Below are 18590 nucleotides of genomic sequence, written 5' to 3' on the forward strand. Positions count from 1 at the left end.
CAGAGAACACCTCCGCCTCGTGCAACTCCTCCGAGACGGCGATGAAGTGAGCGCTCTGCAAAATGCAAATCACTTTCCGTAATCAATTCCAAGTGAGTTTCGTACATCGATTGCGCTTCGTTAGCAGCGCAGCGTAGATTTGCCCCTTAGAACTAGGTTGGAAATTCATTTCCTACTACAGGTAACGGGGCTAGTCCTTCGAGAGGCCATTCAGCACTTCAAAAGAGCCCGAACCCGATGTACCTTCTCCGATGACTCCGGCTATCGAGAGGAGTTTCCGTGGATGTGAGAGGAAAATTTAAAAGATGGAAGCGCTTCAAAGCAACGGGTCTCGGACGTGCCAAGAGTTTGGGCCAACTGTTTGCCTAGCTTTCTGAGCGCGCACCAAAGTCTCCCCGGCCGGTTTCACATAAGATTGAACCAATCCGCCGGGATGGTTAAAGAAATGTAGGGTACACGAGAGACATGAGGATTTTTGTTTAATTTTTTGTGAATTCGGTAGACCATCGTCTCGATAACCAACCATTTATGTTCCAGAGAGGTAAGCTTGATGGCATACCCGGATTACCATAAACCATTCAAACCTGAAGACGGTACTACACACGGCAGACAAGATACCGGTTCCTTTCGCCCATCGGGACGACCCTATCGGAGTCCGAAGCCAATAACCGAGGTGACCGGGAAGATTATCATTTTCCCACCAACTGCTCGGAAGTTCTACCGAAGTTTCCTCCGAACGAGATGGTCGGAGATGATGGATTGGGTCTAAGTCCCCGAAGAACTTTACCCTTTTTTCTGGCTCCGAATTGATAAAAGAGACTACTCAGGTGTTGGCTGGAGTAAAAAAATTGATGGAGCCGGATGATGGATAAAAGAAAAACCCCCGCTCTAGTTGTGCGGAGACCTTGGTTCTGCATATGTTAATAAAAATCATTTTTCCACCTGTCAATCTTCGAAGCCCCCTCGAGATCGATGGTTGGGTTGCTACCTTCCAAAAGACACGTGCAGGTAAACGCCAGCGTTGAAGATGATCTTGGTATGAAAAGGTTTTCATCTTTCGAGTGTTACACTCCAAGACGACGTAAGGAGTGGGCGTGGAGGGCTGTAGCTAAATAAACAGCTCGGAAAAGTGTGAACGAAATAAAAAAGGCTCTCAGGTTACGGGCTGAATGTTAAGAACTTTTTTACATGTTTACTTTTATCGTGTTGTATGTAGAAAGGTGTTCGATGGAATAACCTTTTTGGCGCTGTTTGAAAATATTGAATTATACTGTTTCCTTTTCCCTTTTGTTGGAGAATACTCTAAAAACATTGACATAGGTTGTTTATGCAACGAATAAATTCGCTAACTTCCTTTTCTTCACTTGCTTCCGGTTTGACTTTTTTCTTAAAATAGGTATGAAGTATTTTAAAGACGCAAACTTATCAGGGGGAGGGAGAGTGAGAGGAAGCGAAGCACGAAAAAGCTCTTTTTAGCCTTGCACTATACCACCGTGGAAAGGTCAATCGGCAGCGACACATGTTGGAAGCGGACACACCATCCGCTGCAATCGAATTACGGCGAAAAGCACTTACCGGTCGAGCGCGATGGCGACAAGATGCAGTATGGAGGCGGTGCAGCACAGGACATCGCTGGAGGTCCACATGTCGCACAGGTCCGCCCCGAGCCGCCACTCCTTCGACACCTCGTAGACGGCCCCGAGCGGCATCACCAGGCAGGCGACGAGCAGATCCGCGACGGCCAGCGACAGTATCAGGTGGTTGGCGACGCTCTGCAGGTTGCGCTCGAGCAGGATGGCCGCTATCACAAAGACGTTGCCTGCGAAACGGGTAAGCAACGAAGGGAGAGATGAACGTCATTGTGTCTCGGATGTGGCTAGTGTTACTTTATCGTGAAGTAGGTGTTTTCTGGCGTGAGTATGAACCCGAATATAATGCAGACAACTCTTACGATCAATTTTCCACCCGTTTACCCAGATGTTACTATTGGTTCATGTTCGCGGTAGACTTGGACAGTATTGACCAATTTAAGTAGAAGTCTTAAAATTTTGAAAATGGATAAATGTGTACAATCTTTGTGTAAAAATTCATGTTTGAAATAATAAGAACTCTCTGTAATTTCCCAGTAGCGTGAACAACCAGGCGCCTCCATCGGAGGTTCATGACCGCGACAGATTTATAACATATTGGCCAATTTAAGAAGAAGTCTCAAAAATTTAAAAGTGGACAAACGTGTCTATAATTTGTTTAAAAAACCAATGTATAGTTAAAAAACAACAAAAACTATGAAATTTGCCAGTAGCGTGAACAACCAGGCGCCTCCATCGGAAGTTCATGACCGCGACAGATTTGTAAAATATTGGCCAATTTAAGTAGCTAGTCTGCCAATTTTTAAAGTGGTCAAATTTGTACATTATTTGATTAAAAATTCATATTTAGTTAAAAAACAACAAAACCTATGACATTTTCAAGTAGCGTGAACAACCAGGCGCCTCCATCGGACCATCGTTTTTGGACATCGTTAGTAATTCCTCGTTCTGTGAATCTTTTTTATCGAATACCTGACTTTTTAAAGTGTTTTTAACAAGAAAAATTTGAAAGCATGAATGAAAAATAACCTGGCCTATATTTTCAAGAATTGTAGAGAATAATTTGAAGAATATCGTTACTCACGTTTTTTGTTATTCAAAAATGAATCTGAAGCGTTCTTTTTATGCATTATTTTGAAATGGTTTTAAAGCAAGTGTTAGTGCTTAGTAATTTAAACAGTTTTTAAACTCATTCTAAAATTTTGATTAACGTAGGAAAGGAAAGTAAATGGAAAATACATTTTCAAAATATGTTGATGCATCTAATATGATTAAACAGCAACATACACAAACATATCCTATTGATTATGTTTCGACAAGATAATTGGTTGTTTAAAGTTCTAGCTAAAACATTTTTCAACACTCCATAGAAATGCATCTTTTGACTAATGATTTAAACGTTCACTGTTGATTTAAAAAAAAATAAGTCCTGCAAACCAAGCGCACATGGAAGAAGTTCACTAATGTATTACAATGCGTACAAAACAAAAACTAGAATTAAATCAAAATGATTCGTTTGAAAAATCGTTGTTCACAACAATGATGAATGTTGCTCGTGTCGTTTTCACTGGAATCTTTAATTGTCTTAATTAATCAAATTTCCGCGGAGTCCGCGACAGCCGAGCGGTAGCGCCGGCCAGAAAATCGGCCCATAAGCGCCGACGGGGTTCTCACCACCTCGACGGCGTGGGTTCGAATCGCAACCGAGAAAGAGATACACTCCCCTGTACGAGAAGGCTTGACTATCCACGTACACATAGGGTAAAAAGTCTCGTAAGCCCTTAAGGCCAGGAATACCACGTTAAACAATTATCATCTTCATTTTTAGGAAGAAAATAAACCTGACATCGTGAACAAATCCTATAAAAATTGGAATGGGTTTTTAGTATGAAGCACCTAAATATTCTTACGGGCCGGATAAAATCATTTGGCGGGCCGGATTTGGCCCGCGGGCCGCACTTTGCCGACCCCTGGTATAGATCATGCATACCACAGTTGCGAATCAACATACCATAGTACTTTCATTGGATCGAATAACGTTAGCAACGCAAAACTGATATAGTGTTGGTCGTAGTACACTGGATTTTTAGTCAAAAGAGATACTTACGAAAGATTGAAAGCAGCAAACATCCAGTAATTCTTGTGGAGCGATTTGGAAGCGTTGAGCGATATTTCATTCTGCACAATGGATGATTCTACCAAGCAAACAATAGGAATTCGCGATTTACCAGAAGAAGTGAGTTTATTTTATGATAATAACACAGCGTTGTCTTAAATACTTTTGTATTTGTTTTCTAGATTCTTGGAATTATTTTCGACTACTTGTCCTTGACTTGGTTAAAATATGCCAGCTTGGTGTGCCTCCAATGGTCGCACTTGGTATTTTCTGGACGCAGACTGAATCGCGTGCGATTTTATGTAGAGAACGATTATGTAAAACGTGGCTCATTAATCGTACTCAGAAAAAGTCAAAGACGGTATCGCCATATTCGGTTCAGTGCCAGCGATCGAAACACTTGCGAGGAATTCGTACCCATTCTACAGCGTTTCGAAAGATTTTTAGTGAGCTTAGAAGTAGACCGCTGCAACAAAGTGTCGCTAATCAAACGCATCTTGCTTGAGGTTCCAAATTTGAAGGCTCTTTCGTTGATCGAGCCTGAAGATATGGAAGAGCGTACACACAATCATGGCTTCAGACAGTTGCCGGAGTTAAAACAACTTTCTGCACTGGAAATAGAGTTCAATAGCTTAACGCTATTGACTGCGTTTGATTTCCGTTCCATCGCTCCAAACCTCCAGAGAATCGGGATGGATTGTGATACAGAAAGCGCTCTGATCGTATACAGGCACTTCAGCGATCAACTGAAATCGGTGAATGTAGGTCTTTATAACAATGAACTTACGTATTCGTTTTGTGAAATAGTTTTTCCGAAGCTTCTAGAAATCAAGGTTGTTTGTTCGGATGCTGTTGAAGACTTTATCTTAAATGGGAGCTGTGGTTTTATTGCTGGAGCGAAACATCTTCAACGTGTAGCACTGAAATGTCGGATAGCTCAAACGATCATTGATAGTTTGGTGGAACATTGCCGTAAAATAACATACCTCTCCATCCGTACGGATATATTAGAAAATCGTTCGTTGCTTGGATTGGCGAATCTGACACATTTGAATGTGAGTTGCAGAATATTTTTTAAAAAATTGGGAATAGGCTCGTTGACAGTAAAAGTATGTTTCGTTTTTCTCTTGCAGACCCTTGTATTGAATGGTATGATATGGCATGAGGTATTTGACGATTGTAAACCGATTCCTTGTTTGCAAGCACTTTATGTGTCTTACTTACATGGTATAAAAGATCGGTTGATGTTCTTCAAAGGATTATGTAGAGCGGCACCGCATCTCACTAAGCTATGTATAAACTTTGTAGATGATCGATGGCTTCAAGTTATCTGCAATAACCTTTTATCTCTTAAATGGTTGAAGTTGTCTAATGTTCAGGTACTGAACTGCGTGTCACGTCTATTTTCGTACAAATCAAAAACAGATTTTAAATTATTTCTTGTGTTGTATTTCAGTTCAGCGAGATATCAGGTTTGGAATACCTCGATCGATTACCTCATCTATTTAAGTTGAGTATAAAGAACATGAATCTATCCACGAAATATGATGATGGTTTGCTTAAAATAATACCATTACACAAAATCAGTGTACTCTCGATTCACAACTGGGACGAGGTAGGAAAACTATAGCCGGCCCCATAATTCCATTCTTCTTCTGTAACTTTTCTCTTTTTATTTTAATTTGCTCTACTAGCTGTACTTCCCATACCAGTGGACTGTCGATGACTTCTTGCTGATTCCGCAACTGTTTCCGTCACTAAAGATGCTCAAAATTACTGGTTATAGATATAGTTCGAATGAGTGCATCAAAACGCTACGTTCCCGATTGCCAAATTGCACAATAATTAGAAGAAGTTGTTAACTAATAGTGTGTATCGAAAATATTTTAACAATTAACTATGTTGTTTATGCATGATTAATAAACCTGTTCAAGGGGCTAACGCCTGAAGTATCTTGTATGTGTTTTATTTTTACTTAAACTTTACTTAGTTTGGAGCACCTCGAAGATTCTTTATACAATACATGGATCACTATCTCTAGATTAGTTTGTTTAGCTTGCAATTCCTTATACTCAATACTGTTTATTGGATTCACATTTTCTTTCATTCATTCTTTCAATCAGCGGGAAACATATCCTGCTCAATTTAACTTGTATTTTCACAAATACCCATACCCAATCAATCTGTTTTCACAAATTTAATAATTCGATCTAAGAAATCGATTCCCTCTTTTGACTAATTTGATTTGTTATGTTTCTTAAATGGAATCTTAATCATCAAGATCCCACACTAGGGTGACCGTTTTATTTCTCAAACGGATAGCGGCGTAAAGAAACCTCGAATCGTTAACTGTGCGTCATATTAAATAAAGCAACTTTATAAAGCACAATTTAACTAAATAAAGTATGGCAAGACCTTCCACCATGAACTGTGAGTAGGAATTAATAGGTGTATCCAATAGAATCGGGTTTGAAATAATACATAAACATATACAACTTCGAAAAGGCTGGCCCAAAATTTAAGACCAGATCATAGACAACCACATAGGAAACATTTGTAGTTCTTTCATTGAAAGTAAAATAAAACATTCATTTATAAAATGCAGGACAACGCATTCTTGTATTGTGTTGAGTTGATATGTGGGTTTTTTACTTATTTGTTTGATCAATCGAGGCATCATCCAGGGGGTCCGCGACAGCCGAGCGGTAGCGCCGGTTAGAAATATCGGCCCATGAGTGCCGGGGTTCAACATCTCGACGGCGTGGGTTCGAATCCCAAACGAGAACGGACCCTTCCCTGTACGAAAGGACTTGACTATCCACGTACACATAGGCTAAAAAAAGTCTCGTAAGCCCTTAAGGCCAGGAATAACCAACAAGGTCGTTACGCCAAGGAGAATCATTACAATTTATTTAGAACAAAACATTGTATAGATCATGCATACCACAGTTGCGAATCAACATACCATAGTACTTTCATTGGATCGAATAACGTTAGCAAAGCAAAACTGATATAGTTTTTGTTGTACTTCTATGTGGGTGTACTTTATTATAATTATATTTATAGGTAGTGGTGGCTGCAGAGAGGTACGTGCGTTCGCCTTGAGTGTCGCTGGTGAAAAGGGCCGAACGATCACGCTGTCTCCAGCTCGCGTCATCTCGCTGATGACGTATGACCGGCATGCATTTATACCTAGAGGTACATTGCTCCAGCCTCCAACAGTTTTGGTCGTAGTAGACTGGGTTTTTAGTCAAAAGAGATACTTACGAAAGATTGAAAGGAGAAAACATTTAGTAATTCTTGTGGAGCGATTTGGAAGCGTTGAGCGATATTTCATTCTGCACAATGGATAATTATACCAAGCAAACAATAGGAATTCGCGATTTACCAGAAGAAGTGAGTTTGTTTTATGATGCTAACACAGTTCGTTGTTTTAACTACTTTTTTTTTGTTTTGTAGATTCTTGGGATTATTTTCGACTACTTAACCGTGTCTGAGTTAAAAACTGTCAGTTTGGTGTGCCTCCAGTGATCGCAATTGGTATTTGCTGGACGCAGACTGGATCGCGTGCGATTGTATGTAGAGGACGATTATGTAAAACGTGGCTCATTAAACGTACTCAGAAAAAGTCAAAGACGGTATCGCCATATTCGGTTCAGTGCCAGCGATAGAAACACTTGCGAGAAATTCATATCCATTTTACAGCGTTTCGAAAGATTTTTAGTGAGCTTAGATTTAGAGTGGAATAATGTGTCGCTAATCAAGCGCATCCTACTGGAGGTTCCAAATTTGAAGGCTCTTTCGTTGATCCAGCTTGCAGATATGGAAGAGTGTCATGGCTTTATACAGTTGGCAGAGTTAAAACAACTTTCTGTACGGAAAATAAGGTTTAATAGCATAACGCCATTGACAGTGATTGATTTCCGTTCCATCGCTCCAAACCTCCAGAGAATCAAGATGGATTGTGATACAGAAAGCGCTCTAAATGTATACAGGCACTTTAGCGATCAACTGAAATCGGTGAATGTAGGTCTTAAGAACGATGAACTTATGCATTCGTTTTGTGAAATAGTTTTTCCGAAGCTTCTAGAAATCAAGGTTTGTGTTTTTGGTAATTATGATGGCTTTACCTTGAATGGGAGTTGTGGTTTTATTTCTGGATCAAAACATCTTCAACGTGCAACACTGGGATGGCAGATAGATCAAACGATCATTAACAGTTTGGTGGAACATTGCCGTGAAATAACATTCCTCTCCATCCGTACGTATAAATTAGAAAATCGTTCGTTGCTTGGATTGGCGAATCTGAAACATTTGAATGTAAGTTGCAAAATATAAAAAATAGGATATAGCCTCGTTGCCAGTAAAAGTATGTTTCGTTTTTCTCTTGCAGACCCTTGTATTGAATGGCACGATAAAACATGACGTATTTGACGATTGTAAACCAATTCCTTCTTTGCAAACACTTCATGTGAATAGCATGTATGTAACTTACTTAAATGGCATAAAAGATCGGTTGATGTTCTTCAAAGGATTATGTACGGCGGCACCATATCTAACTGAGCTTTATCTAGACGAGTTTGTTGATGATCGATGTCTTCAATTTATCTGCAATAACCTTTTATCTCTTAAATGTTTGAAGTTATCATATAAGAAGGTACTACCTGCGTGTCACGCCTATTTTTGTACAAATCAAAAAAAGATTTTAAATTGTTTCTTGTTTTGTATTTCAGATCAGCGAGATATCAGGTTTGGAATACCTCGATCGATTACCTCATCTGTTTAAGTTGAGTATAAAGAACATGCATCCCACCAAGAAGGATACAGATGATTTGCTTAAAAGAGTGTCATTACACAAAATCACTGTACTCTCGATCCACGACTGTTACGATGTAGGTAAACTATAGCCGGCCCCATAATTCCATTATTCTACTGTTATCTTTATCTTTCTATTTTAATGCATTCTACTAGCGGTTCTTTGTATACCAGTTAACTGTCGAAGACTTCTTGCTGATTCCGCAAGTGTTTCCGTCGCTCCAGATGCTCAAAATTAATGGTTATACATATTCTGATGAGTGCATCAAAACACTACGTTCCCTATTGCCAAATTGCACAATAATTAGAAGGAGTTGGTAACTAATAGTGTGTATCGAAAATATTTTAACAATTAACTATGTTGTTTATGAATGATTATACCAAAACTTCACGATCTTCCTAACATAAAATACCTCAAATATACGATGAAACAAGTTCAAGCTAAGTGATCTGACAGAAGTTGATTGAACTCTTCGAAAAATAATAAATTAATAAAACTGTTCAAGTAACTGTGTGTTCACAACTGTGTGTTCACAACTGTGTTGTGAAAAATAACGCCTGAATTATCTTGTATGTGTTTTATTTTTACTTAAACTTTATTATTATTATTATGTGGCACGACATCCCCTAGTGGGACAAGGCCTCTCTCCGAAGAGAGTTTGTGTGACCGAAAGACGGCATATTATAGATCGGTGGTCAGCCGTTCGTAATACCGGAGGGTGCCAGACTCGAGATTCGATCCCACACCTGTGGTGTGGTGTTTCCTCGCGCTACCGCTGCGCCATGGGCACCCCCAATACTTAAACTTTACTTAAACTTAAACTTAAACTTAAACATTCATTTATAAAATGCAGGACAAGGCATTCGTTGTATTGTGTTGAGTTCTTATTTGGTTTTTTTATTTATTTGTTTAATTAATGGAGGCATCATCCAGGAGGTCCGCGACAGCCGAGCATAGGGTAAAAAGTCTTGTAAGCCCTTAACGGGGCAAGCAACCAACAAGGTCGTTACGCCAAGAAGAAGAAAACGAATTAAATCTGTCGAATTCACAAATTTTTCCAATACGTTCTCAAACTCTGAATCAACAAAGTGAAACGGTAAATTGAAATAAAATTGCAGATCCTATTAAATATCTCAATTAATAAAATTCCAACTGTCGAAACGTTGCAATCAAAGACCGATTTTGACTAAAGCAGTACAGCCAAGTGTTACGGAAGCGTTCGAGCATGAAACGATTTAAAAAAAGTAGAATTAAAGCAAGCATGCTCTAAATTTTAACATACCACGAGTACATTGTGGAGGCAGCTTAAAGCTTACACCCGAGGCAAACGAAAACGAAACCAAAGAACACGATGGCTTTCCATGCTGAAAAAACGTCATAGCGAAATGTAAAAGAAGGAGACAGTAGCGAGTGGAAAAATGAAATCTCAAATAAGCTTAAATCCTCGGCCGAGCTTGATTCAGCAGGATTTTTCAAGATTTCGGTGCGTTCATCTCTTTTGCTTCTTCCATTGTCCACCAGGTTATAATAATGCCGGGGATTAGAGCTTGCCCCAGCTTGGCACGCGGAGAGACAGAGATTTTAGTCGAAGGATTTACTGCCGTCCGAAGGGAAACAGTGACTGGCTTGCGTTCACCACCTTTGCTTTCCCTCCGCGCATGAAGACGCATCCCACCCAAGCATCCGTCACCTCAAGCTGGACGAAAAGCGAAACCGAGAACGTGACAAAATGGATTATCGTCCTGCGAGCGACATCCGGAACGGGGTCGTGGAGGGAAAAGGTCGAAGGGACAACGGGGCCGAAAGATCATCCCAAAGTCGTCGAGGAGAGAAAAAAAAACACCCCGACAAAACCCTGACACAGACCACCAGCGTTCGGTTCGTCAGAAAACTTGCTGACTTTCAAGCCCAGAAGGGCCTGACACGATGTTTGATGGGGTTTGTTTCTCCTGTCTTTTGAGGAGGATGGTTTTCTTTTCTTTTTTTCTATTTCTGCTGCCTTTCCTGACGAAGCCTCACTCACCGGACACGTCTGCCGGAAACTGACAGGGCGGTTATCTTTCTTTCCGGTCGAATAGGAAAAACCGGCCCCGGAGGGGGAGCGGACATGGTTCCGCAAAGGTAGTTGAAACAATATCTCCCCGGGCTCGGAAACCAATCAAATCAATGTTATCGCCAGTGTCACGGTTTCATGTTTGCTCTGACGAATCATATACTGGCAGTCGAAGGGACGATTTCAACCATCGATCGAATTTCCGATCATCTATTTTTCCTTTTTTTTTTCCAAATAATTGAAAATGACCCAATAATTCACACAATAACAAACTGACAAATGAAAATTGACTCTAAGCTGTAGCCAAAAATATAAATTCTTTCGCTGGTGGATATGAATAATACTATCCCATCGTCTGTTTTCTGATTCCGTGACAGACAAGAGGGGTCCGTTCGGAAGGATTTATCTGCACCCGAGCACGTAAGCAAACATTCATCCCATCTGGAGCTCGAACTCTTGCGACAACGGAAAGTGTCATCGTTTGTAACCAAGTCGGCGTTTCGGCGAGGCTTCGTCAGCGGGATAGCGCCAGCTGTGTGGCGTGGGTTCTGCAAGTTTTATCACAAACCAACGATGAAAAAGGTAAGAGACACAAATGAAGATAAAAATCGCAATACGCCAGACAGGGCTCCAGCTGCGGTTTGGAGAAATCCATCACGTTTAGGCGCTACACGTTGGATGGCTGGCAGAACGGATAGACGTGCCGTCATACTTTTCCATGGCAATTTGAGCGAAACAATAACGCAGCGAATACCCCGGCGGATCAGTCGTCAGCGGTGGAGTAGACTAGTTTTTGCCACCGCACTATGGAGCGAAAAGAGCAAATTGCCGGGATAAAATTCAGAATCAAATGTTTTGCAATTTTTTCATTGTAATATCGTGTAATACTATTATATTACACGAAATTATGATGTTTCGGGACAATCCCGCCAGGTGGCGCTGCAAAAACCTCATATTTTTGGAATTTTCTATGGGTGCATTATTTTTTAATTTTTTTTTTTATACTAACTTAAAGATTTTTTAAAGTTTGATATAAAACAAACTAAATTTACTACAAACTTCCATTAAAAATATTGTCATCTGGAATATAATTGATATTCAAAGCATCTAACGCGGACATAACGTCTCCTAACGAAGAGCTACTATCTGAATATTCTGAACTTGTACCATCATCTTCTTGGGTTTGAATTGGCAAGGGACTGTTACTATTTGAGGAGCTGTAATCTACGAAGAATGTTTTTACTGCGTCTGGGTATGGAATTTGTTTTTTATTTTTCAACGATTTAGCCAGAGATATTGTTGAAATGTATGGATCGGATGATTGTAATGCTCTCATAAAAATGTCTTTAATATTGAATTCTCGTGACATTTTACGGGCGTGTTCTCTTCTATCCCTTCTGTATATTTTATTTCTACCTTCTGCTGCTTCCTCTCCTAAGGATCCCAATGGAGCTGGGGCATTTACAATGATTTCACCTACATGCGCAAGAACTTTATGGACAGTGGAAGGCATTTTGTACCAATTGTAATGATGTATGTAAAACTTGTATGTATCTTTGCAATATAGACTAATAGTTTTTGGATTTAAAGGCTGTGAACAGTTGATGGCTATTAAAATATTTCGAAACCTTTCTATGAGTTCTGTTTCTATTTGCAAAATATCGCTCAATTTTTCTATGTTTGAAAAAGCCCGACGACAAACATTTCCCGTCGTACTATTTCCACCCATTTGCCTTGGTTCATCTACTTTTACACCAAATTCCTTGTACATCTTTTCCAATACAATTTTTTTTCGATCATTGTACATGCTTTTAAAATTTTTAGTAACCTTCCATTTTTTAAATTCAATTCTGTACGAAATGTGAAGCAAGCATTCGAAAAATCTGATCCAACAGTGCAGTGGAGATATTCCATAAGATAAATTCTCAGGAGTTGGAATAAATCCATTTTCTAAGTGCTCTACACTGTTCATTTCGGTTGGTTTTGCACCACATATACAACATGTTTGCATAGATAGAGTGTCGGTTAAATATGCCAAAATTTTTCCATCAATTAAACTCATGTAAAATGAATAGTTTACCGTCACATTACTTGTTTCATTTAGCTGAATTGTATAAGGAACTAACCTGGTTATTTGGCTTTTGATTTCGTCTACTGTTTGTAAAACTTTTTCTTTTGACTCTTTCGCAAACTCGATCACAATTGGCCTGCAAAACCTAACACTTTGAGGCATCAAGTTTATCCAGATGATATCTGAATCGTCACTGATGAACGAAAGACGGATAGGCGTTAATGCCGATACTAATAAATCACTGTCTGATGCAGTATTTTCTCCGGAACCATGAAGCGGTTGATTGTAAATGCTGTGTCCACTAGATCCGTCAATGCCCCACGAGCACAATAATACGACGCTTAGTGAATCACACAAAGAAGATGAAAGGTGTCGCAAGATTTCTGCCTTTTGTATTTCAATTATTCTACACGCAGTGTGATTAACCAACTCTTGTAGATTAACTTCAGCTTTTGTTTCACTAATAGAAATAAAATCTTCACTTGGTGCGCAGGTTTTTTTAAGTTTGTTGATTTGGTAATATGACGGAAAAACTTTTTTTGATACTTTATGCAAATCATTATACTGGGATTTTGAGAAACTATTGTCTATAAAACATGCCAACGCTTCTTCGGCAGATACTAAAACATCACTTTTGGTTGTCATTGGCATAACACTTGAAGGATTTTTCAAAAACATGTCTATCATACTCATCAGCCTTAACTGCTTTTCTTTAAAAGCTAACAACCTCACTGAGTATAATTCCTTTTCGAGATTGCCGTTGATATCTGTCTCTTTGGCCACACTTCGACGTTTATTCCTCACGCAGAGATCATTAAACTCTTTTTTTGGCCGTCCACGACTTTTGTTTTCCGTATAGGCACTAATGTCAAATGGTTTGTTCAACCAGATTTTCGAATCCTTTTGAAAATTCTTCGAGTTTCTAGCACATTTCTTCAATCTAGCCTTGAAACTTTTTTCCAGTATCATCAACTTATTAGTCACTTTCAATTTATCACACGGTTTGATGCTTACTTTACTTTCAATGAACTGTAAAGCATACCCAATGTTTTCCTTGCAAGAAGCATTGTTTTTCAAAACGTTTATGATATCATTGATTATAAAGGAACCCATCGTGAAATTATTAAATCAATCTCAGATAGATTATTTACTTGAAAACTAAAAAAACGTTGTTCGTTCTCCAAGGAGCTTTCTGACAATTGGTGTTTATGCTGTTCAAGGTAAAGCTTGAATGATGTTTTTATAAACGAACGTATGTTATATATGTATCTTTTCAAATGCATACCGCTATGGTATGCCGTTCGAAGGTCAAAATTTTAACATCTACCTTAGCTGTTACTGTATGGTTTGGGTATATTGTTTTCAAAAGCAAATATTATCAAATATTTGTGTTCACTTCTATGAGTTATCCACCCACAATTAGCGGCGTTTTACCATTAGGGTAGAAAAAGAGTGACAGGTATATCTACCCAAAATTCACGGCTTTTACAGGTAAGGGTACAAACAGAACAAAGTGTTAGTGTAGGGTACATTTATTATTATTTATTATTTTAGTGTAGGGTACATTATTCCGAGGAATTTTGGGTATAAAAAAATGGGTTTGTGAGCTGTAGAACAAGTAAAAGCGACCTGATACATTCAAAGCAAACCAAACCAAGTTTCATTCTTTGCCAGTGACTTGGCTTGTCTTTCCCCTTTTATGTGATGTTCAATCACTACCCTGCTTCACATTTTTCATTGAATGAGAATTTCAAATTTGAATGCATTGAATGAGAATTCATATTTCTTACCACACATGATGCTGCATATGGCATGATGGAGGCGCCTAGTAGCTGATAAACTATAAGCTTCACATCTAAAGTACAGAATAACGTAAAGATGCGCGCGTATGCGCAAAAAAAACTATCATTTATTGTTACAAAACATTCTAGGCTATAAGTGGGTATGCATCATATTACAATCTTTCGCAATCCTTAGCGATGGCATAAGGTTAAAAACAGAAAATTGAAAAATTTTCCGGGAGTTTTGCGAAACAATGCTTAATATTTTGTGACATTCAATTTCAATTAGCTTAAACTGTCAATAATTTTAAAGCTTGATAATAAACCTTTCCAAAACTGTGCTTGGAATCCGATTCCGACCATTATTATAGGAGTTACAGACCTTCAAAGTTGATGGATTTTTTTCAATTTTTCACGCAATATTTTCACAAATCTTGACTTTGAGAGGCTGTTTCTCAGAACCTGGAAGAGCAGAGGCTCTAGTTTTTGGGTCATTTCTTAGTTTCATCTTGTAGTTTAAGAAAACATGTCTCTTTTTTCTGAAATCCAAAAATGAATTTTTGATTTTTATCCCGGCTTCGCTCCATCGTGCACCGGCGAGCAAAACAACTCCGTCGAGGAGCTGTTTTGTTTGCTCCGCCAGAGAAGTTGGATGGAAAGTTGCGATGATCTTTGAATAAATTTATTTCGTGAAAAACAAAAGAATAATACTCACAAACAAAGAAACACACACAACCGTGGAGAACTCTTGCTCGAGTCCATTTGTTTCGTAGCTGTCGAACTTTGACTGAACCGAGGGATGGGTTGTTTTTGACAGTGCCAGAAAACAGCACGAAAATGATAGATTGGATTGAGTTTAACGTGCTGAGAACGGGCTGAAATGTAGCCAATAGAATATTTGATTCACGAACTAAGTTAAAAAGTGGGAAATGGGTGACTCGGGTTGATAAAAAAAGAAGTCTTTCGTTAAGTTATAAATATTAACTTCAAACAAATTTCAATTAATCATCCATATTTCTAAAACAAATATCATAACCTTAATCGCTATGAAACAGAATAGATGTTAACACTAGAATCCAAATAGGAGTCATTTTGATCCCAACGCAATTTTAGATTTTAATATCTCGAAAACTACTGAATATTTTTACAAAAAAAAGTATTTACAGAGACTAACAATTATATTGAAGTAATTATTTACAAAGGCTTTTCTTAAAATTCAAAGCAACATAAAAAAGAAAACATTTCCGATTTTTCACTTCGACCAGTTCCAAGAACCAACTATCCCTAGAATACTTGTTAGAGGTCATTTTGAACCCTATTTTTAAAACGCTATAACTTCTCTATTTTCGAACATTTATCAAATATACTAAAAGGTAACAGTTTACGGATTTGAAAAATCTTCAAAAATAGTGAAGTTGTTGCGTTTTAACACGTTTCGTACCACGTCACCCAAAAGTGGGTGAAAGCAGCAACTAGTTCTAAAAAGTTTTTGACCCATAAATAAATGAAAATGCAACATAAAAATGGTAGTTTTATTAAATATAGGTTATTTAGTTATAACCATCGGTTTTACAAATATTATAAACAAATTTTATTCAAAAAGATTGTACTAGAACATGCGCTAAAAACGCTTGGTACGCAACGTGTTAAAAATAGGGGTCAAAATGACCCCTGAAAAGTGTTTGACAAGTTTCCACAAGTGTAGTGTTAATAAATGGAATAGGATGCTATATCAATTACTTGTTCGGTATATGGTGTTTATTGCACATATTGAATGGGCAATGAACCTTCCTCCTTTCCTTATTTTCCATCCTTTACATTTGACTTTGCAAACTTCCAATAAGTTATTAAAAGCTGCATTTTCTAGGATGGAAGGATAAGATTGTTCGCTGCTAGTATGAAGACTTTTGAAAGTAGAACTGTTTGCAATACATTTATGTTGAAGATTGTATAAACAATAATCTGACGATGAGAGATGAATTTTTCTTCTTTTACATCTAGTTTGACTGTTATCCTTTTCTGAATTCATTTGAAATGGGTAACTGTGCCACATATTTGGTTAACATTTGGTTAGGTGGTCTTCGAAGCTTTTCCTTTCGAATTTTGCAACTGTCCAAAAGGAAACAAATCTCTATTCCAAACTAGTGTATGTGCATGAAAGTTCATTTCCTCTGCGGCTGGCAATCGGATTGGAGACCGGGTGAAGGTAATGGTGAAAATGCGTTTAGTGCTCCAACTTTTCCAATATGAATCGTTCACAGACGACTGCGCTTTCCAACTAGGAAATGTTGAAGATAGATGGCAAACTTTTTTGACAGAAACCGGTGAGCAGAAGCAGCCACCACGAGCAGAAGATTTTTTTCTCGTTGCGTTACTGCAAGCATTCAATTCAGTTCAGTGAAAATTCGGGTGTTCGCAAAGAGCCGTAACTGTCAAGCGTTCAAATTGTATGTGAAAATCGTTTCTAATTAGTTTATGTGTTAACATCTTTCTCGCATCTAATGGAAAGGTTCGTTTTAGAAAATTGAAGGGTGCGTTCCTAAGTAAACTTTCAAAAGTTTTGGAAAATACAAAAATTGGTGAAATATGATAAAAGTTTTAAAATATCCTTGGATAGCATTCTGGTTATTTGATTGATGCTTTTAATCATGTTAAAGATGAAATGATAAGAAAAAAATAAGAATAAATAAAATAAGTTAATAAAAATGATCTTATTCGAAAGGTACCTTTAACGTATAACGTTATACAAGCAATTGTTTAATGTTTTCGTTTTCCTATTTTATTAGCTACCGAAACATACAATTTTTCAAATCAAAGGATCCAAGTAATCCTGCATCGTTTGCTTTGGTTTGCTATTTATTAATCGTAACACCTGCTGCATAACCAATGAGCAGGCCGTGTAGAATTAATTGTATCCTTTCCACTAGCAAAAACACCTTCTCTCGACAAGGAAAGCAATCGATAGCGGTCTTTGCATCATCTTCGGAGGTTCAGGACTTGAACAAGTTGGTGAAAGGATGGGAAAACAAGCAAGGTGCTGTGATGTGTGCGTGCCATACGTTATATTTTCGCTTCGATTGAAATCATTTTCTTTCACGATCGACCATCCAGCAGCGACACAGTTTGCTGAGATGGCTTCGATTCAACGATGCGTCCTATTCCATCTCTTCATAACGAAACGCTGCTCAGCAGGGCATGGGTGAAGAAATTGCTACCATGGAGGAATTAACCCGATATCTAGCGTTGACAGGGTTGAAAGAAAATTAATTAATATATTGAAATCAATCTTGTCAAAGCCTTAATCACTCACGCCTGAACTGCGCATTCAGAACAAGTGCGGAACGATAGACCATATTTCTAAAAATGGATCCTTTATAATTGTGCGCTGTTTGGAAACATCCTTGAAACGGAAAAGGATTAGTAACAAAAGATAAATTAGTAACAGTCTACTTAAAAATGGAGATATTTCATATGCTTTTACCATTTTACATTTGCAATCAAACTTCTCTTAAACATTACCTGGACATTATTTAAATCTTAGTATTAATTAGTCACATTATCTTGTTCTCCCAATTTATCAAAACTTTTAAATTAAATTTAATTTTACCATAGCTTTTAATTATTTCTATCCAAATCAAGAAACTACAACTTTTGTTCCTGGTGAGTGATTTTAAATTTCACTTAATATTCCTGTGCCGAAAAAAAAAACAAAAAGATTTATATTTTCTCTTATAGAAAACCACGAAATGACTTCGCTGAGACAAAACAATTTTTCGATTTATTCATTTTCCTACCGACATTTCCGCGTGGAACAAAAATAGCATACATCCGGGCCCGGCATAACCTCCAAAATCACGGGCAAAAGAGTAAATAATTAGTTTAATGTCCGCGACCCGAAACAAAGGCCGGAAACAACCGAGCGAAGGGGTTATTTTTGTGGCTCGAACAATTTTCCAACCCCCTCCCCGTTTTTCGCTAGCAACGAAGGGTTGACAAAAAACGTGCACCATGACGTCAGCACTGTCATGGCGAGGGATGAACAACGTCACGGTCACTCACCCGAGGGTGTCATTTGCTCGTCGATTGGAAGAGAGAGAGCAAAAAAGGAACAAGTAAAACCCACCTGAAACGGGGGAAGACTTTTTAAAAGCTTCAAAGTCACCA

The 18590-nt window shown here is 38.3% G+C and overlaps 1 protein-coding gene across 1 annotated transcript in view; it reads right to left on the reverse strand.

The window, feature by feature from the left end:
• The window catches only part of LOC131265797 (5-hydroxytryptamine receptor-like), a 65964-nt gene that overhangs the window by 26981 nt on the left and 20393 nt on the right, over positions 1 to 18590 (reverse strand). Inside the window, exon 2 of the mRNA XM_058268117.1 lies at positions 1576 to 1819. Coding sequence (XP_058124100.1) covers positions 1576 to 1819 — 244 coding nt within the window. The remainder of the gene's footprint in view (positions 1 to 1575; positions 1820 to 18590) is intronic.

This window comes from Anopheles coustani, chromosome 3 (genome assembly GCF_943734705.1).
Source record: "Anopheles coustani chromosome 3, idAnoCousDA_361_x.2, whole genome shotgun sequence".
Classification (NCBI taxonomy): Eukaryota; Metazoa; Arthropoda; class Insecta; order Diptera; family Culicidae; genus Anopheles; species Anopheles coustani.